The sequence below is a fragment of the Artibeus jamaicensis genome, unplaced genomic scaffold (assembly GCF_021234435.1).
Source record: "Artibeus jamaicensis isolate MK-2021 breed Jamaican fruit bat unplaced genomic scaffold, CSHL_Jam_final contig_466, whole genome shotgun sequence".
NCBI lineage: Eukaryota > Metazoa > Chordata > Mammalia > Chiroptera > Phyllostomidae > Artibeus > Artibeus jamaicensis.
The window spans coordinates 463,293-482,137 of NW_026521844.1; the positions used below are offsets into that span (position 1 = coordinate 463,293).

At 32.8% G+C, this 18,845-nt stretch overlaps 1 protein-coding gene across 1 annotated transcript in view; it reads right to left on the minus strand.

The window, feature by feature from the left end:
* CADM2 (cell adhesion molecule 2) overlaps positions 1-18,845 on the minus strand; it is a 344,109-nt gene that overhangs the window by 113,239 nt on the left and 212,025 nt on the right. Inside the window, exon 7 of the mRNA XM_053667234.1 lies at positions 16,878-16,968. Within this exon, the coding sequence (XP_053523209.1) occupies positions 16,878-16,968 (91 nt within the window). The remainder of the gene's footprint in view (positions 1-16,877; positions 16,969-18,845) is intronic.

Here is an 18,845-nt window from a genome sequence, read left to right on the forward strand (position 1 = left end):
CTTTTGCAGCAGTTTCTGCCTAGAATGACAGAAAACAAAAATGAAAAAGAAAACCAAATATGTTGTTGTATTCTCTTGTATTCTAAGGCCTTGGTGAAGAAGCTTTTTATCTTAATAGATAATTTTAAAGTTTTTTTATTTCAATGTTTTGTTCTGTAAATATCTAATATGAGATTATTCCATATCTTTAACAACTTTCTATTTATAAATTAGCACTTGGAAGGAATTGCCAAACTGTCTCAGATTCTCAGTGTATTTAGTATCTTGAACCAGATACAAATCTGATTCATAATTTTCACTGAAACTAGTTAGTCTTTGGGGAATTTATTCTGTAAATCTATACCATAGTATCCTCTAATTCTCCCAACTGCATATGGGATGATCCAGTCCCTAGGTACACATGAGAATGGGATCTTGCTTTGTCATCAAAGCAGTCATTTTCTCTTTTAAGCTCAAGCTTGAGAATAAATATAAAAGATGAGTAGTTCAGTTATGGAAAAGTCAACTCCACAATGTAGGTTTCTAGGAAATTTATTTTTCTGGTATCTTTGAGGAAATGGAGAGGAGTAAATACCATTTTGTGTTTGGAATAAAAACACTCTTCATTAACTTTCTTTTCCAAAATAGTTATATCCTCTTTGAGTTCCTGAATAAGCACTGAACATGTTGAGCTTTAATATTAAAATGAATATTTAAAAAATTAAATTGATATCTCTTAGATAAAAAAATAACAGTCACTGTAATAGCATTCAAGTAAACATTGTGCTCCTGCTTAAAGAGAAAAATTGCATCTATCTATCTATCTATCTATCTATCTATCATCTCTTTCATTTTCTTTAATATAAGACAAAGGAGCTTATGTTAATAACTCAGTACTATAGTTATTAAACTTATATCACATGTGAAGCCTTTATTTCAGTTTAAAAATTTGACAAGTGGTGATGTATGTGATTTAAGTTTTAACACCAGGGAGAATTTTTTAAAGCCTAATTTTTCTGTTTCCTGTAATATTTTCACTCTAAAGTGGAAATGTGGTAGGAGTGATATAAATATCTTAGATTCCTTTTTATGTTTCAAGCAAAAACTCTTAAATCAAGAGGTATACTAAAGAATTTATTAGCAAAACTTTGTGTTTATGCTATCAAATTTTTAGAGAAAGGGAGGGAAAATGAAATGCAAATTATTTCATAAATGAGTATGAAATTGGGTTCAAGTGAAAAGGCTTAGGTTTTAGGAGTTCTGGGAAGAAAGATCCTGAAAGGAATCTAGCCTAGACAGTCTCCAATGGGTAGCCAGCCTGGCCCAGCAGCCATAAACCAAAGCCCAAAAATTGTCAACCAAGTGAGGAACCCCTAAAATGAGGAAAAACACTCCAAAAGATGAAGTCACTTGCTTCTTTTTTAAAATTTAAAATATACAGAAGAAACAAAAAGAGATTACTTGTGAAGCTATTTGTATATTACTTCAAGTTTAAAAATATACAAAGGGTTATTTCATTTTTATAAATCAAAGGAGGTATTTCTGAGCAGAGTTTGTGAATAGCATTCTACATATATTCAAAGTCATATTCTTAATTATTGTGAAAATCAAACCTCTGGAAGAATATATCAGGCTGTGATTTTTTCCCCTCAGATTTGATTGTTGTGCAACTTAATTGTAATAAAATTTATTGTCCTTTTATTTCTGATATTGATTTCAGATTTTTATGGGAGTAATTTTAAGTCATAATATAACATATTATTTGCTAATTTTAGATTATTTATCACAATTTATGTTCATTTTAAAATATGATCAATGAAACATTTATGCGTCTGTCTTTATTATAGATATAGCTTTGCTCAAGGAAAAACAAACCTTCAGAAACATTTATAGTGGAATACTCTCCAATAAGTCTTGATGGATTTAATTAAAGAGAATATTCTACTTTTACACTTATATCTTAAGATAGATAAAAAACATTCATGAACTTTTTTGTTGTTGTTATTAAAGCCTATATATTCTTGACTGGGAATCTAATAAGTTTATATTAGTATTATTAAACAAATACTTTTAAAGGTTTTATTTGTTTACTTTTAGAAAGAGGGAGAAAGAGAGGAAGAGAAACATAGATGTGTGATTGGTTGCCTCTCCCACACCCCTAATTGGGGACCTAGCCCACAATCCAGGCATGTGCCCTGACTGGGAATCAAACTGGTGACCTTTCAGTTCACAGGCCTGTGCTCAATCCATTGAATCACACCAGCCAGGGCTATTAAACAATTATTAATAAACCCATGAAAGTTTTAAGCAAAGAATTATGAAGAATATGAGGAAAATAAAATAAACATCTGTTCTTTGTGATATTATATTTTAGTAGTTTACACAAGATAAATGTCACCAACCATAACACTTGGCAGGACATGGTAAGTAGCATAAATGAGATATAAAATACAAAAATTAATTACACCTAAATTAGAAACATTATAACAACCTTTAAGAAAGACATCCATTTTGATTAGTGTTTTTAACTATGATAGGTTTTGACTGGTAGAAATGGAAGGTACCATCTCACAAGGAGAGAGAATCCTAGATGCGTGTCCTCCAAAGACCATATTGTTGAAGAGGCCAATTCAAATATAGTGGATGTCAAAAAGAGAATACAATTCATAAGTAAAATTGCTGTGAGTTAAGTCAATTTAGGAAAGAATAAAGTTAAAAGTACTTGACATGATAATAGAATTGGGGTCCTTTGATGGGTGATTAAATAAAGAAGATGTGGTACATGTACACAATGGAATACCACTCAGGTGTAAGAAAAGATGAAATAGTGCCATTTGCAATAACACGGATGGACCTTGAGGATATCATGCTAAGCAAAATAAGTGAGACAGGAAATATTAAGAACCATAGTATTTCACTCATATATGGGGTATAACACTGAAAGCAACAAATGAGCAATCAAGAAAAATAACCAAACCAAACCGCATAGACAGACAGTATGGTGGTTACCAAAAGGAAGTGGGTGGGGCAGTTAGAAAAGGGTAAAGGGCATCAAACATATGGTGACAGGAGATGATATGACTTTGGTGGTGGGCGCACAGTGCAATACAGAGATAATGCATTGCAGAAATGTATAGTTAACAGCTATATAATATTATTAAGCAATGTTACTCCTATAAGTTTAATAAAAATAAAATAAATAGGCAATAAAGGGCCCTTTGTGAGAGACTAAACAATCTAGGATTTCTTGAAAAATGAAAATATTTTGTAATGGCTTTTAAGAAGTGAATATTCCTGATCAGAGTTTTCTTTAAGTGTATAATTGTGAATTATCTGAAAAAAGAAATTTAATGAATGGACCATACATAGATTTCTGAAGAAATTTATAATAGATAATAAAAGAGCTGATGGATAAGTAAATATAATATTTTGGAGCCAGAAAATATACAGTGTTAAGGAAGAGATGGGAAAAGTCTATTTATAGTGTTTGGTCTGTATCATAGAAATAACCTTAGTCCTGCATGGGAGAAAATAACATGCAAAACCAACCAACCAATCAGACAAGCAAACAAAAAATCATAAACCAGGATAAAGCAAATTGAGATATAGCAGAAAGGGAGGATTGATAATTTCATTTTAAAATATGCTGAATACAAATGCTAGAAAAATAGGAAATACATCTCCATATAGCAATAACAAAATAAGAAATTGAAATCAGGGCAGAGGACGGGACTAGAATTTTTTGCAGAGAGAATTTGGAGCCAAACAAGTGTTTTAGTTCAAGGGGGAAAAAAAGCCAATTACCCATTATCTTGAGGAAAGAAGGGTAATGAAATCCTAGAGCTCAAAGTAATGTTAAAAAGGGATAATGTTGTAGGAACATTATTTAAAAATAATCTAAAATTTTATTAACCTAAATATGTATCCTTCAAACTCATCCAACACCTTGAATGAACTCTTAATTATATGACCTGCCTCACATCCAATAATTATTTTGTTAGCCTACCTCAGCCATGATCACACACTAAACATTGCCATCATCATAACCTCAGTATCTCAAAAGTCTCGATTTCCCAATGACAACCTCCCATCTTTTTGACTTAACTGTTCTGTTATACACCATCAAAACCTCCAGTCCTAACTAATGAACCCACCATTTATTTACCTCTATTCTTCAATTTTCTCCAAGTCCTCTCTTTAATCAATCTTACAATTTTTTCTTTGCCTTATCCTTTATACTTATCTGGTTAAATTCCAGCCTTAATGAAGACAACTTTTACATCTTCCTTGAGTCTTTATGAGAACATTCAGACAAACTTAAGAAAAACTGAGAAGAGATTCTAAACACTGCTCTTAAAGTCGTCACTCATAAATGCACATGAATAGCAAAGAGGAAGGTAATTTTAAAGTCCAAGTACATTTCATTATTACTTATTTGAGTATTTCATGTTTATTTTATTTTATTTCGCTTTTGTTTATGTTTTTCTAATCTTGACATATGCCTTGTGTATTTTCATAAACATTTTCAGAACAAATGATTAGATGAATGCATTTCTGCTTTCCCTAACTCTTCGACATAATATTTAAAAATACATATTTGTACAAAATCTAAATTTTGATCCCACCAGGATCATCATTTGTTAAGTTGATTCTGACCTAACATTCCAAATATTTAGGAGTGGCACAGTACAGCAAATGAAGGGGAAAAAAATAAGCTTGGAGAAAGTAGATGAAACAAATTCTTATGACTTGTCTTTTAAATTTGGAATTTTTCATTGTGTTTCTAGCCTTTTGCAGTTGTACTAATTTATTTGGTAAGTACATCCTTGTGTATTTGCATGAGAAAGTAGGAGAGAGGGAAGGAGAGGGAGGGAAAGGGAGAGTTTCTTAGCTTTTATCCATGTTGGTCTCCGCTGCCTTCTGCTTTTAGTGGTTTCTGGTTGTATTCTTCAATCTCTTGTTTTATCCTCATAGTTCATATGGGTTCATCTTTGCTCAACATGAATATGATATTTCCCATATCTGCACAATTCTTTTTAGAAAAGGCAATGATATTTTTTTGTTTTCCTTTTTATTTGCAGTTGGAGAATCCCAGTGGTTTTTGTCAAAAGGCTCAATGATGAAAACCTCTACTCAAAAGTCAACATCAGTAATTTTTTTCTGATAGGTCCAAAAGTGCTGAATGCATTAAAAATGAAGTCAGTTTGAAGTAGAAAATTCAAGCCTACTTATTCCTTTAAATTACAAGTTAAAACTCTGAGTTTATCTACTCATGTAAATTTCCCAAATCAACTGTTTTACCAGTATAATGTCAAGTAGGAGCAGTCCCATTACATTAAAGGTTAGATTTAGATGGGACAATCATAGCAATGTCAACTTCCATGAAATTTAAAACCACAATAGCGAATAGTAAATGGACTTCTTCTATCCTCATTAATCTGAGCATATGCTACTGGATTATAATTTTTTAAGCCACTTCTTGCCTCTAAATTTGGAAGTTTGTTGTTAAACAGAACATACACTTAGACAAGAGGTAAGTTCTCTTTAGAAAACTTATAAACAATGGTATTTTTTTAGAATGCTTAGGAAATCCTGGACTACTTTTCACTGAGAGGTAGTGTTCACTGATGCTTATTTTGACATTTTTAAGAAACTAAGCAGTCATACTACAAACCGTACAATTTCAACCAATTTATGGCACACAAATAAAAGATTATCCCTTGAAAAGATACAATTGCTATGATCCTAGAGCAATGACAGATTTTAGTACTGAAGAGAAAATAATTCAAGATTGTGAAAAATGCTTAAGCTAATCTCTAAGGACTTAGTGCTAAAGCAAAACAATTACTCATGCCTTATCTATACTTAACTTTTTTCTTTTGTAAGTGTAGAATATTAATTTCTGGTTAGAAAATGAATAAATTTCTACCGAGCATCCATATCCACATCTGAGCAATATTACTACATTAGGCTTAAGATCTTAATGATATTTTAGAAATGATCATTCTTAAAATATATTTCAACTTATTTGAAATTTAGTGGCTTCTGAAAATCTCATTTGACTAAGCTAGACTTTAGAACAGTTTCATGGTTTTAATATTTTATTATTTTATTTTTTCATTCTCACATGAGGATATTTTTAAAATGCTTTTAGAGAGAGAGGAAGGGAGAGAGAGAAACATTGATCGGTTGCCTCCAGTACATGCCCACCCCAACCGGGGATGGAACATGCAATCTAGGTATTTGTCCTGACCAGGAATAGAACTGGCACACCTTTTGGTGAAATTCTTAGTTGTATGGGATGATTCTCCAAACAGCAGAGCCCCTTGGCCAAGGTAGAACATTTTCATGTCTTTTTTTTTAAATCAAGAATTTATGAATCTGCCACTTTATCAATATTTGTACATAATAAGGACAATTTGATTCCATATCAAATGAATCTACAAGGATCATAATCAATTAGGTGCCTGAAACCCACTCAGTTCAAGGGCACGTCGTAATGACAAGGTCTGATTGTCCATATAAGGGTTACTTTGCAACCCATTACATCTACTGCTATAAAGTAGTGCTAATTAACCTTATAAAATCAAATATTTATGTTAATCCCTCTGCTTCTGCTCCATAACTTTTTTTTCTAATATTGAAACCAATAGTCTTAGAAAAGCAGAACTAAAGTGCACATCATTTATCTCTTAGTTGGGGAATTAAATGTTCCATATAAATAATTGCTGGAGATAATTAAAATTTAAGACTCAAAAATTTGAAAGTACATTTTAATCATTTTGTCCTCAAAGGATCAAACTTTTCTGCACAAATAAAGAGAACATATTTAGTGTCATTGGACTGTATTTTTGGTGCTAAGATCTCTTAAGTGTGAACATACATTTTTGTAGAGTGATGGTTTTAGAGAAACTGAAGGGGGTAGAACTTAACATGCTCTTTGGACGAATATCCACAAGTCCAGCTAGCTTCACCACAGTGGTGTTAAGGCAATGCTTCTCAAACCTTCTGGGTGTGACTTATAGTAAAAAGCATATTTTACAATCTCACACTCTACACAAATACAAACAGGAAATACAATTTGCTCTTTCTAAGGTACTGTGACATTTTCTTTTCTTTTTCTTCCTTGTATTTTCCTATTTTTTTCTATTATTTTCTATTTTATTTTTAGTTCTTTAAAAGGATTTTTAAACTGATCTTCTAATTTGTTAATAAGTCACAGCCATAACTTTGAAAGCACTGCTTCTGTGACCCACAGTGAAAGCTCCTATTGCCTCTAGGTCTTTTTGTCCCTATGTTGCCAAGCTATTATGTTTTTTATCTTGCTTCCTTATAATACTTTACGATGCTGATCCCTGTTATTTGTATTTTGAGCATTAGTGTTTAAGTCAATCACAGCTAACCATTTCAGGGACGACTGCCGGTTGTATGTTAAATAGTTGTTGCTTTCTTCTGCTGCTTTAAAATATTTTTTTCCTTTCCTTGAAGTGTCCCAGATATTTATAGTACTCTGAATTTGCAAAAGTTGGGCTTGAAGGCCATCATCAATCACTGACAGATCCTTCCTATTCTAATGGGAGAGATTTGTAAGTGATCATATTTTCTACAATTTGGGGCATTGTTTGCCATTTTTTTCTTTAAACTTTGAAGTCAAGAACTTCTTTATGACTGAAACTCTATATGAAAAAGGAAATCAATATGCACAGTATACATTATTTTTATTTTTTAAAATATTTTATTTATTTATTTGTAGAGTGAGGCGAAGGGAAAGAGAAAAAGAGGGAGAGAAATATCAATGCGTGGTTTGCCTCTTGCATGCCCCCTACTAAGGACCTGACTCACAACCCAGGCATGTGCCCTGACTGGGAATTGAACCAGTGATCCTTTGATTCTCAGGCCTGAACTCAATCCACTGAACCACACCAGCCATGGCTTAACCATATATATTTTAAAAAATATTTAATGTAGGACATCTTCTTTAGATTGTTTGAATAAATGGCTCTCTGGGAAAAAGAATTTTCTTGTTTTCAACAATAAATTGAAAGAATACCAAGTATTTATAGTGAATCTAATTTAATTTTATATACCATACTTTGTTTTCTCCATGTATTTTGCAAAAGTAATAATCAAAGCATTTAACTCAGGCATGGTTTAAACTGCTTCTCAGTAACTTGACCAAATGGATATTAACTCTAACATTATGACACATAATATGAAAAAAATATAAAGGGAAAAAAGCTAATATTATTGAATGGCACTTGTTGAGCTATTGGTTACGATTTCTTTAATCAAGGATATAGTATAGTATATCATATTTTTAACGTTGAATGAATGGTTTTTTGTTTTTGTAATTTTCCTACATTTAAATTTTGATGACTTTATTTTTATATAAACCCACATGCAATGCTTATATATCTTTAGATATAAAATAAAATGCTTAGATGTAATCTTATAAGAAAAATATAAATATAAACCACAGAGGGGTTTTTTTAAGATTTTATTTTTATTTATTTGTAGAGAAAGGGGAACAGAGGGAGAAAGAGAGGAAGAAAAACAACAATGTGTGGTTGCCTCTTGCGCACCCCCTACTGGGGACCTGGTTCACAACCCAGGCATGTGCCCTGACTGGGAATTGAATCAGCTACCTTTTGCTTCACAGGCCAGCACTCAATCCACTCAACCATACCAGCCAGGGCCAGAGCTATAAACCTATGAGTCCAAAAGTCCATCTTGAAATTCTAATAATGTCTATACCAGCATCATTCCATAATGGCATACTGAGAGATTTTTGTTTTAGAGTTTCCTAATAAAGATTTACATAATCTCTCAAAATAATTAGCTTTTCGTTGCAAGAAAACTGCTTACCTAGGAAAGTTCAAAAAGAACATTTCCTCTACAGATCTAGAATTGTGGTTCTGCACAGCTTATGGGACTTTCACAGACATAAGAATGTTTAATTGAAAATGATTGAGTGCTCAATACACCACAGATGCCCAGCCTAAATAATAGCAGTGGAGACTACTCAGAGTCAGCTTCTTGTTTCGAAAGCAAAACCAGATACATTTAGTCTTATTTCTAAGATAAGCACTTGTATGTTTCTAGAGAGTCAATGAATGGTTACATTTTGAAGCCATGAGATGGAAGAAAAAGACCATATGGGTCTCAGAAAAGAAGTACACAAAGGAAGGAAAGCACACGGATATATATTTTTATTAATTATATAAACTTCCCAATATTATACCTCTGAAAACATTTTAGAAGAAACTGACTATATGGTCTTTAATTTAATTAATTGACACAACATTTGTATCTCTCTAGATGTCAGATATAAGGAAAGAAAAAACACTCTAAATATCCTGGAACCTTCATTATCCAAGGACTGTCATAGCGAGAGTATTTCTGATGATAAGGAGACCCTCATTATGTTCATGCAGCTGATTGTTTTGGAAACATTTTAAGCATAACATTTAATAAGAAATGCTATGTTTAAAGAGTGTTTACTTTTAACTTATCCTTTATTCTATTTACCCTCCAAGACTTCCCATTGTACTCCATTGCATTGCCGTGGCATCTACATTAGTATTGCTTTGCAGTGTTAACCTGTGTTCTTAATCTTCTCAAAGTTATATAAAATTAAGGATATAACATGCTTTTTAAAATGCATATATAACAATAGAATAATTATTATAATATCTGATCACAAATCTTTAGGTAGAAACTAGGTATGTTTAGAAATTCTTTTTTTGACAACCTTAAAAAACTTCTTATTGTTGACACTATTATAGATGTCCAAAATGTTCCCCCTTTATCCCCCTTCACCAAGTCCCCCCAGGCTTTACCACATTGTCTGTGTCCATGGGCTTTGCATATATGCATATATGCATATACATACTTTCGCTAATATCTTCCAGTGCCCCTCTGACCTAATCCCATCCCCTCTGAGATCATTCTGTTCCATGTGTCCATGCCTCTGGTTTTATATCATACATCAGTTTATTTTTCTCATGAAATTCAACATATGAGTGAGATCATATGGTATTTGTCCTTCTCTGACTGGTTTATTTACTTAGCATAATATTCTCCAGGTCTATTTATGCTGTTGCAAAGAGTAAGAGTTTCTTCTTTTTTATAGTCATATAGAATTTCACTGTATAGGTGTACTATAGATTTTTTCATTCACTCACATACTGATGGGCAGTTGGGCTGTTTCCAGACCTTGGTTATTGTAAATAATGCTGCTATAAATATAGTTGTGCATATATTCTTTCTGATCAATGTTTTGATATTTTTATAACATATTCCCAAAAGTGGGATCACTAGGACAGAAAGCCATTCATTTTTAATTTTTGGAAGAAACTCCATACTGCTTTTCACAGTGGGTACACCAGTCTGCATTTCCACCAATACTGTTCTACAATCCCCTTTTCTCTACATCCTTGCCAGCATCTATTTGTTAATTTATTGATGATAGCCATTCTGGCAGGTGTGAGGTGGTATCTCATTGCAGTTTAAATTTGTGTATCTCTGATGATTAGTGAGTTGAGCATTGTTTCATATGTCTATTGGCCATCAGTTTATTATCTTTGGAGAAATGTCTATTCAGGTACTTTGCCCGATTTTTAATTGGGTTGTTTGTCTTTCTATTGTTAAGTTGTATAAGTTTTTAAAAATATTTTGGAAATTCACCCCTTATTAGATGTATCACGGCAAATATATTTTTTCATACATTGGATTCTCTTTTCATTTTGTTGATGGTTTCTTTTTCTGTGCAAGAGCTTTTTTAGATTGATGCAGTCTCCAAAGTTATTTTTTTCTTTTATTCTCCTTGCCCGAGAAGATGTAGGAGAAAAGAAATGGCTACTGAGGCCTTCTGGCCAAGATAGAGGCATAGGTAGGAATTCTTTAAATAATATTTAGATACACTAACATTAAGCTTACATAACTGGTAATATACAACTATTTGATAAATAGGCTTTCTTAGTGGTTTATGAGAATGCTCTCATTCTTGCCAACCTCATCAAGTTATTGTGAGAAATCAATATGATTGGAGAACTGAAAACACAGTAAACAAGGTAACATAAATATTACTATTGTTAAAATTTTAAAAAGAATTATTACCCCAATTCTACCATTTACCAGTGGTATCACTAGAAAAAGTCATAGAACCTAGAAGACTTATCATTCTCTGATGATATGGCAAAATGGAAATTATTATATGAACCTTGTATAACAGGATAGTTGTTTGGTTTAAATAAGACAATAAGCCTCTGTGAACTTGGAAATCTTTGTCAAAACAAGACTGTATATCACAGACTGTGGACGCTCAACCACTCACGAGACATAACATTCACTTTGTTCTGGTTGTTTAAGGCCTCCCATAACTCCTGTTCTGTCTTCTCTGTCAAAAGTCACTAACTGATTAGTTCCTTCATCCCAGCAGAACTGCTCTAGAGTGTAGCCTTTCCCACATTTGTGGTACCAAAACTCATTCTATACCCCTTCCAATCCTCTCCAGTTGTTCTGAAAAACTTTCTACCTTAATACTATAAGGGCACTGTTCTGTGCCTTGAAATAGTCCAGTTTCCCATTTCCAGCTATATTATATTAGAGGGTTCATGCACCTGCCTCTCTTCTAGCAGCTCATAATTTCTATTTATCCTCAACTAAAACAGCCATGTTGATCTATCAGTTTTGACATTACTTTAGCCTGGATTTCTTTGCTGTTCAATCATCCTTTTTAAAGTCACAAACCATCATCCTAGAATGTGTTTATTCTACTCGGAACCTTCAATTTCAAACCCATGGAAGAAATCTCAGATAACACAATTTTCAGAGTTGTCATGATATCCCAATATCAGAATGTGTATTAAATATAAAACTAAGAATTCTGAGTTTAAAACTTGGTTAGATATACTGCTCATAATTCTTGTAAAAATAATAATTTATCAGCATTCTTGTGGTTATTATTTTTTTATGAAATGACATGGGGCAGAAATGTTATATATATTATTAATTTTGAAAAAACTGTTTACTATATTTTATTTTCTTAGCTTTATAGAATAAGAATATTGAATGTAGAAAAGTGAACCCTAGTGCAAACTATGGGCTTTGGGGCAATAACAACATGTCCATGAATAATGAGGAGCCCATGGGTTCATTTCCTGTTGTACGTGCACCACTGTTGCTTGGCATGTGGGCAGTGGTGGAGGCCGTGCATGTGTGGGGGCAGGGGAATTAGGGAACTCTGCGATTTCTGTTCAGTTGCATTGAACCTGAAATGGCTCTAAAGGTGAGGTGCATTAATTTTTAAAAATATTTTGCATGGTTATGTGACTCATCCAGCACCATTGAGGCCAAATATATTCACAAGATTTATCATTCAAATCTAGTTTTGTATTTCTCTTGCCACTTTACCACACAACTATTTGTGCCTAAGAGCATGGTAGCTTAGGTATCACATCTGAAGATGAACCACAAGCTGATTATTAATTAGATAGCTTTTAATAGCATAGATGGTAGGTGAGCAACAAATTTTGTAAAATTAACATCTGTTATTCTTTAGGTCAAATGATATATAATTGCTAATATTGTAGAGCAATTATTTTTCTTCAAAATTCATATTATGTCTTGTTTTGGCATTTTGCTCTGGATGGTAACTTACCTTTTTTAACTCTTAGTTTGTCTTGTCATTCCTTTTGGCTGTGATTGGGTTGTATGACAATTAGAAAATAATATGTAATTGGCAAAAGGGGACATACAGGCTGAGGAAACTGCCCTGATATAAAACTGTTCTGCTTTCATTTGAATATCATTTTTAATCTCCTTTATGCTAACTGAAAATGCATTGGTATGTTCTTATGAGATTTCTTCCTAAATTCTTGATCATTTCAAAAATGGATGTGTCATGGCTGCTCTAGGACACCTCACTAGTTGTTATATAGTATGTGATTTGTCTTCCTAAAAATTAAAATCTTTCTTTTTATACAGTATAGGGGTCTAGGCAATTACATATACTAAATTGTTGACAAGAACACAAGGAAAAAAACGTGGTTGCCAGAAGGTAAAATAGTAAATAAAACATAAACATTGTGCTGAATTCACAGAAAAAAATTTAAATACCTATAATTATTTTCTTTTGTAGAATAAATGTCAAATACACATTTCACTGAATATGTCCCATTGCTTTACTGAAGTATATTTAAAAGTATTAAAGATTGGACTTTGGATTGAAATGAATGATAATTCCTTGGTTATAGCACGTGGGCTAAAAACCCATACCTTTTAAGGTCATGGCTTTAATGTAATATAGCAGTTTCTTAGTACTTTTATCGTACTCCTCTCTCTACTTCTATAAACTAAATAGGCTCCTGTCTGAAAGCTGTCTGGGAATGCAGCCAAAGAAGGAAGAAGGTTGCAAAAACTCTGGGGACTTGAAAGCAAAGTGGCTGGCATTCGTTTGGTCTTCACTTTAAACTAAAATTAAAACAATTGACAGACATGTTCAGTAATCTCTCTTTTAAGGAAAGAATAGAATGCCTCTATAGCAATGTCAAGTGGAACAATTTGGTCCTGGCCCAAGTTACGCAGCTGTGCAGTGGGAAAAGAGTAAAAAGGCTTCAGTCCAAAGCAGGCAAATAAGGCAGGATTGTTCATCAAGAGTTCCTGGGGCCCTCACATTTAGAACAAAGACAATAACATTAACATACAGGACTGCAAGTTATGAACATTTTCAGCACAAGTTCAGCCACACCATCTTCTGTGATTCATACAAAAGGTTGCAGTATTTTGTGTATTACCACTATGCCTAATGACGTTGGGCAAATCATACATTAATCAAACATTTTGAAAGAAATGATAAATATTTGGTTATTGATTAAATATATTATTTATGTCAGCAACAAGCTATAAGGAAACATATATCCATTATCCATTTCTGATTCCCATCTGCTCATTAAAAGTGGATCAGGTAAATGGAAAGATAATAGAAAAAGTGTTTTGAGAGCCAGTCAGCTGAGCCAGTGTTGCTTGTCAGTGACTTCAAAAACACAAAATGGGGAATCAAGTATAATTGCTCCAAAGTAATGGAGCGGAAATTTGGCAGTAAAATAGGAAACTCAGACCTGTCCATTGGCCATTGTGATATCACATCCTTATTCTTACTCCCACACTTTTTAGGCTTTTTTGATCCTATATTAAAATATGAATGGTCTTTCTATTATTATTTTTTATTTTATAACTTCTTTTTGGCATAAATTCCTTTCCTTCTTTCTCTTTCATTTTTCCTGATTCATTTTCTGAAGTGGGCGATCCTCCCATTACCTTTGCTTCCTCACCACCTACTATTTCCCTGATTAATCCATTTCAATTCACCTTCTGTTCTCTCTGCTCTAGTGAGACTGTTTTCTTTATGAGCAGTAAAGTTTCCTTTTGGGAAAATTCAATTATTTCTTTTTAGTCTTCTCTTGTGTTTTTTTTGTCCTATCTGCCTCATCTAGCACTGTTGGAGATATAATATAAATTAAAGAGAAGCTAGAAATTAGACTGTCTTTAAAGAAGTTAATGTTACATTTATTGGACATGATAATTACTTTGAAACTGTAGAAGAGTGGATTTCAAGATGATTAGGAAGGACGTAAGAAAACCAATGGTCTAAAGGCAGTAAGGGATGTTAGCTACACCTTTAATGTCAATGGCTTGGTGGTCTACAAGGGAAGCTAATGGTAAAAATGAAGATGGGAATGAGAAAACAATATAGGAAAATAATACACATTTACTCATACACCACATTGGGACCTATAAGGATAAAGAAAGAACATAATGACTATACTAATTAGAGGTTTTCTATATGTTATAAACTCATGCTAGAAATAGTTTGGTAGGAATTTAGCAAGTTTTGAGAAAGAGAATAAATATAGAAGAAAGTCTGATAAAAGAGCATGTATGGCAAGAGCAAGATGTGTATTGAGAGAGTGTCTAGTTCTTCATCTTCAAGCTTCAGGGCTGAAAATCATTGTAGGACCCATCTTAGTTTTTCAAAGGTTACTTTGCTAATATAACTAGCAGTTTATAGTCACAATGGAGATAGTAGAAAATAGCCTAAAGAATGTAAACTTTGGGTGGATAAGGTACAAGTACTTGGAAACAAAACTATGCAGGGAAAGTAAAAGCCTTAATCCTTTGCTCTGCATGCCTTGATGCTGATTATGTTCCTTTGTGTCTTCCTATGCTGAACCCTGAGGTTTTATGAGAGAACAGAAATGAATAAACAAAACACAAGCATAAAGAGAGATAAGGAAGAGGAGCAGAAAGAGTTGGAAAGTAATAAGCGGAAGGAATAGGAATGAAGATGGAAAAGAAAGTGGACAGTTTCTGGTGTTAGGTACACAGAATTAGGAGTAAATACATTTGGATTTAGGAATATCTAAAGCTGGCTAGATAGTCTGCTACACTTCTTTTCCTATTTAAAGTACTGAACTCGAAGCCAAAAGCACTTGTTAAAATTTTAATATTAACATGCACTAACACATTTTGATAGCATTTTACAGTTGAAAATATTTTCTATAAGCAATTTAATCTTATCAGATGGTAAGAATTATTAAAGTGAATCATGCAGGATATATGCAGAAAGGCTACTAAGAAAAAATGTTTTCAACATTTAAAACACTTAAATGTTTCTTAAAAGATAAATTAATACATTAATTCAGAACCGATCTTTAAATCTGCATATTTGTATCTCTAAGAAATAATTACTGAAAGAAAGCAGTTTTAAAATACCAAAACTATGACAAGGAAGTGTAAATATGCTTATTGTTGAAAGTACAATGCTATGCAATTGAAGAAGTTAAAACTTTTAGAAAAATGTCTCATAGAATAACATGAAATCGACACTTAACTAACAAATATTTTTAAAAACAATTTTTTTAAATAATTTGACTTGACTTGATATTTCAGGATTCATAGGGTATATTCCAGGAGTGAAATTGCTGGGTCAAAAGGCAGATCCACTTTTAACTTTTTGAGGATAGTCCATACTGCTTTCCATAGTGGCTGCACCAATCTGCATTTCCAGTTATATACAGAAAAAAATTAAACCTTAGTTCTTAAAATTTAAAGAAAAATGCAACTCAATTGGAAAAATTTTTTAATCAACTAATTAATTTATGCTAGAACTAGAGTGTTATTACATTAGAACATTCAAATGGCTCTGAAATAATATTTGAATAATCCATATTTGGATGATCAATACTGATTTTTTTTATAAAAAGTAAATTTTCTATGAGTTTGTTGTTTATAAACATGAATGTGAAAAAGTATAATTCTAGAGTTGAAGTAATGTTAGGACTAAGGCATTCTAATAGTAAAATACAATTGAAAATGTTGAGCTCATGACACTTTTCATTTACATTCCCTCCAAGAAAATTACATTCACAAATTATATTTTGTGGGAGCTGTTACATAAGAGACATAGAGTAGATTTCCCTTGTTAGGAGACTGCTTGCTTATCTAACTTTAAAATTTGGGCATATTTTGAATAAGCTTCAATATTTTCAAAATTTTTCATGGAAGAGTAAGTTCAATAATGTCTAACTTTTATCAATCTGATGGCATAAACAGGGACTGATTAAGCCTATACTCCTTTTCATGTCAAAATATCTCACTGAGAAAAAAAAATCACAGCTGGATACCATCCCAGAAACATCACTAGATGACAAAAAAAAAAAAAGACCGCTCTTCTACAGACACTTAATGAAGACATGGTTCAGGGGGTTTCTGTTCTAGAGATCATTTTGCCCACCAAGCCAAGACAAAAGTAGTGGTTTTCTGCAGTTAAAGCCAGTAATCAAAGCAGAATAGAAGAAGAAGAAGAAAAAAACTTCATTGCTCATTAAATCACTTACAGTGGTTTTCCCTTGGATTCACAAGTCAGAATTAAAGGCTGTCCTTCTTGTGGAAAAGGAGTGGATGGTATAATCTTAACTGATGGTGTATCTAGAAAAAAATGAAAAGGTCATTAAACATATAAAACTATACATTCAGTAACTGTACATCACGCTGTGTGTTCATGTTCTTTTTTATGATTGTGTACATACAAAAGGGATTTCTTAGGTTTGGTGAAACAAAAGTATGTAATTTTAAGAAGCTACTATCTTGTCCATGGAAAGCTAACAGAACTACCTGAATATTTGATGAGCACTACTGTTGTATTATTTCTGAAATCTGAATTTAAAAGTGAAATTGCAAAAAACTGGGTTCAGATGAATATCAAGCACTTCATACAATTGTTTCTTCAACTATTTATAGACAGCTATGAATACTATTATTGTGGACTGAATGCATTTTTGTACATTTGAATAACAACACTTTCATTGTTGCAGAAATACCAGGAGCTTATAATAAGGTATCCACAAAAAACTCAAGATCAACTACTATCTCACAGCATTATGCAAAATCTTTTTGAAAAATGCAATAATGCAGTAATTGGTACATGCTGTTTGCTCTAAAGTAGTTAGCAAGACATTTGAAATGGCTATTTAGAATATTGCTAAAAGTTAACTTTTTGTTTTAGATGTTACAACATATTGTTAATCATGTCCACTTAGTAATAAAATCGCCCTTAGTGGAAAAAGATCCAAGAATACTTTAAGACATTCATATTTATAAATTTGAAAAAATGATACATACTCATCATATTTTAATTAGTAGAAAAAAATAAAAGACAAATAACCACTATTTTTTATTATCACAGTTAATGATTAGACTTATCATATAATTTTGTCTTCAAAGCAGAACATTTTTAAAGTGAAGAGAAAATATTAACACTTATGCAGGGAAATAGCTGTGAGCAAGAACAATTCTGGGCAAACTGAGGTCTATGATTTTTTGAAATTTGACTCTGTATACATAAAACAAAATTTAATTTTCTTCTGACAATGTAAAAGAAAGCTTTATTTCCAGGAAAAATGTAGCAGAATGAAGATCACAAAAGTATGATTTGGGGAAAGAAAATCATGTTAATTTGGGTGCCTGTTATGTGTAATTGTATGTGTCAACTTGAATGTATCATGGGACACCCAGATATACAGCCAAATGTTCTTACAACTATTTCTGTAAGAGTGTTCGGAGAAGATGAATGCTTATTAATATTTTATTTTTAATTACAGTTTATTTTAATACAATTTTGTATTAGTTTTAAGTTTATAGCATCATGGTTAGACAGTAATACTGAACAAATTGCTCTCCTCGATATTTCCAGTACCCACTAGCCACCATCCATAGTTATTGCAATGTAGTTGACTGTTTCCTGTGCTATACTTTACACCCTTGTGACTATTTTGTAACTGCCTATTTGTACATCTTAATCTGGAGAAGGTTAATATTTAAATTGGTAGATTTAAAAGACTGCTCAAAATAAAGTGGGTGGCTCTTGTATAATCCATTGAAGTTTTGACAAGAACAAAAAAGCTGACCCTTGCCCAACTCTTTTTATAAATTAAAGACTTCCACCAAGATGGAGGCATAGGTGGAAGCACTGCACCTTCTCACACAACCAAGTTTAAAAACAAGAAAGCTTTAGCAACAAAAACGCAGCCAAACCACAGAAAATTGAACTACACGGAAGTCTGACAACAACGAACTCTTCAGCCAAACCGGTAAGAGGGGCAGAGCCAGCAGCAGAGCGGGGTCAGGCAGGAAAGATCCACCGGACCAACCCTGGCTCCCAACCCAGGCGCACAACCCAGTTGCACTGCAGCTGTAGGTGGATCCCAGGTGTGGAGTAGGGGGCGGACCCACTGAGGGTGCAAGGCGGTGGACTCACTCACTGAGGGCTGACCACAGTCACACAGTCGAGCGCAGATAAACCAGTG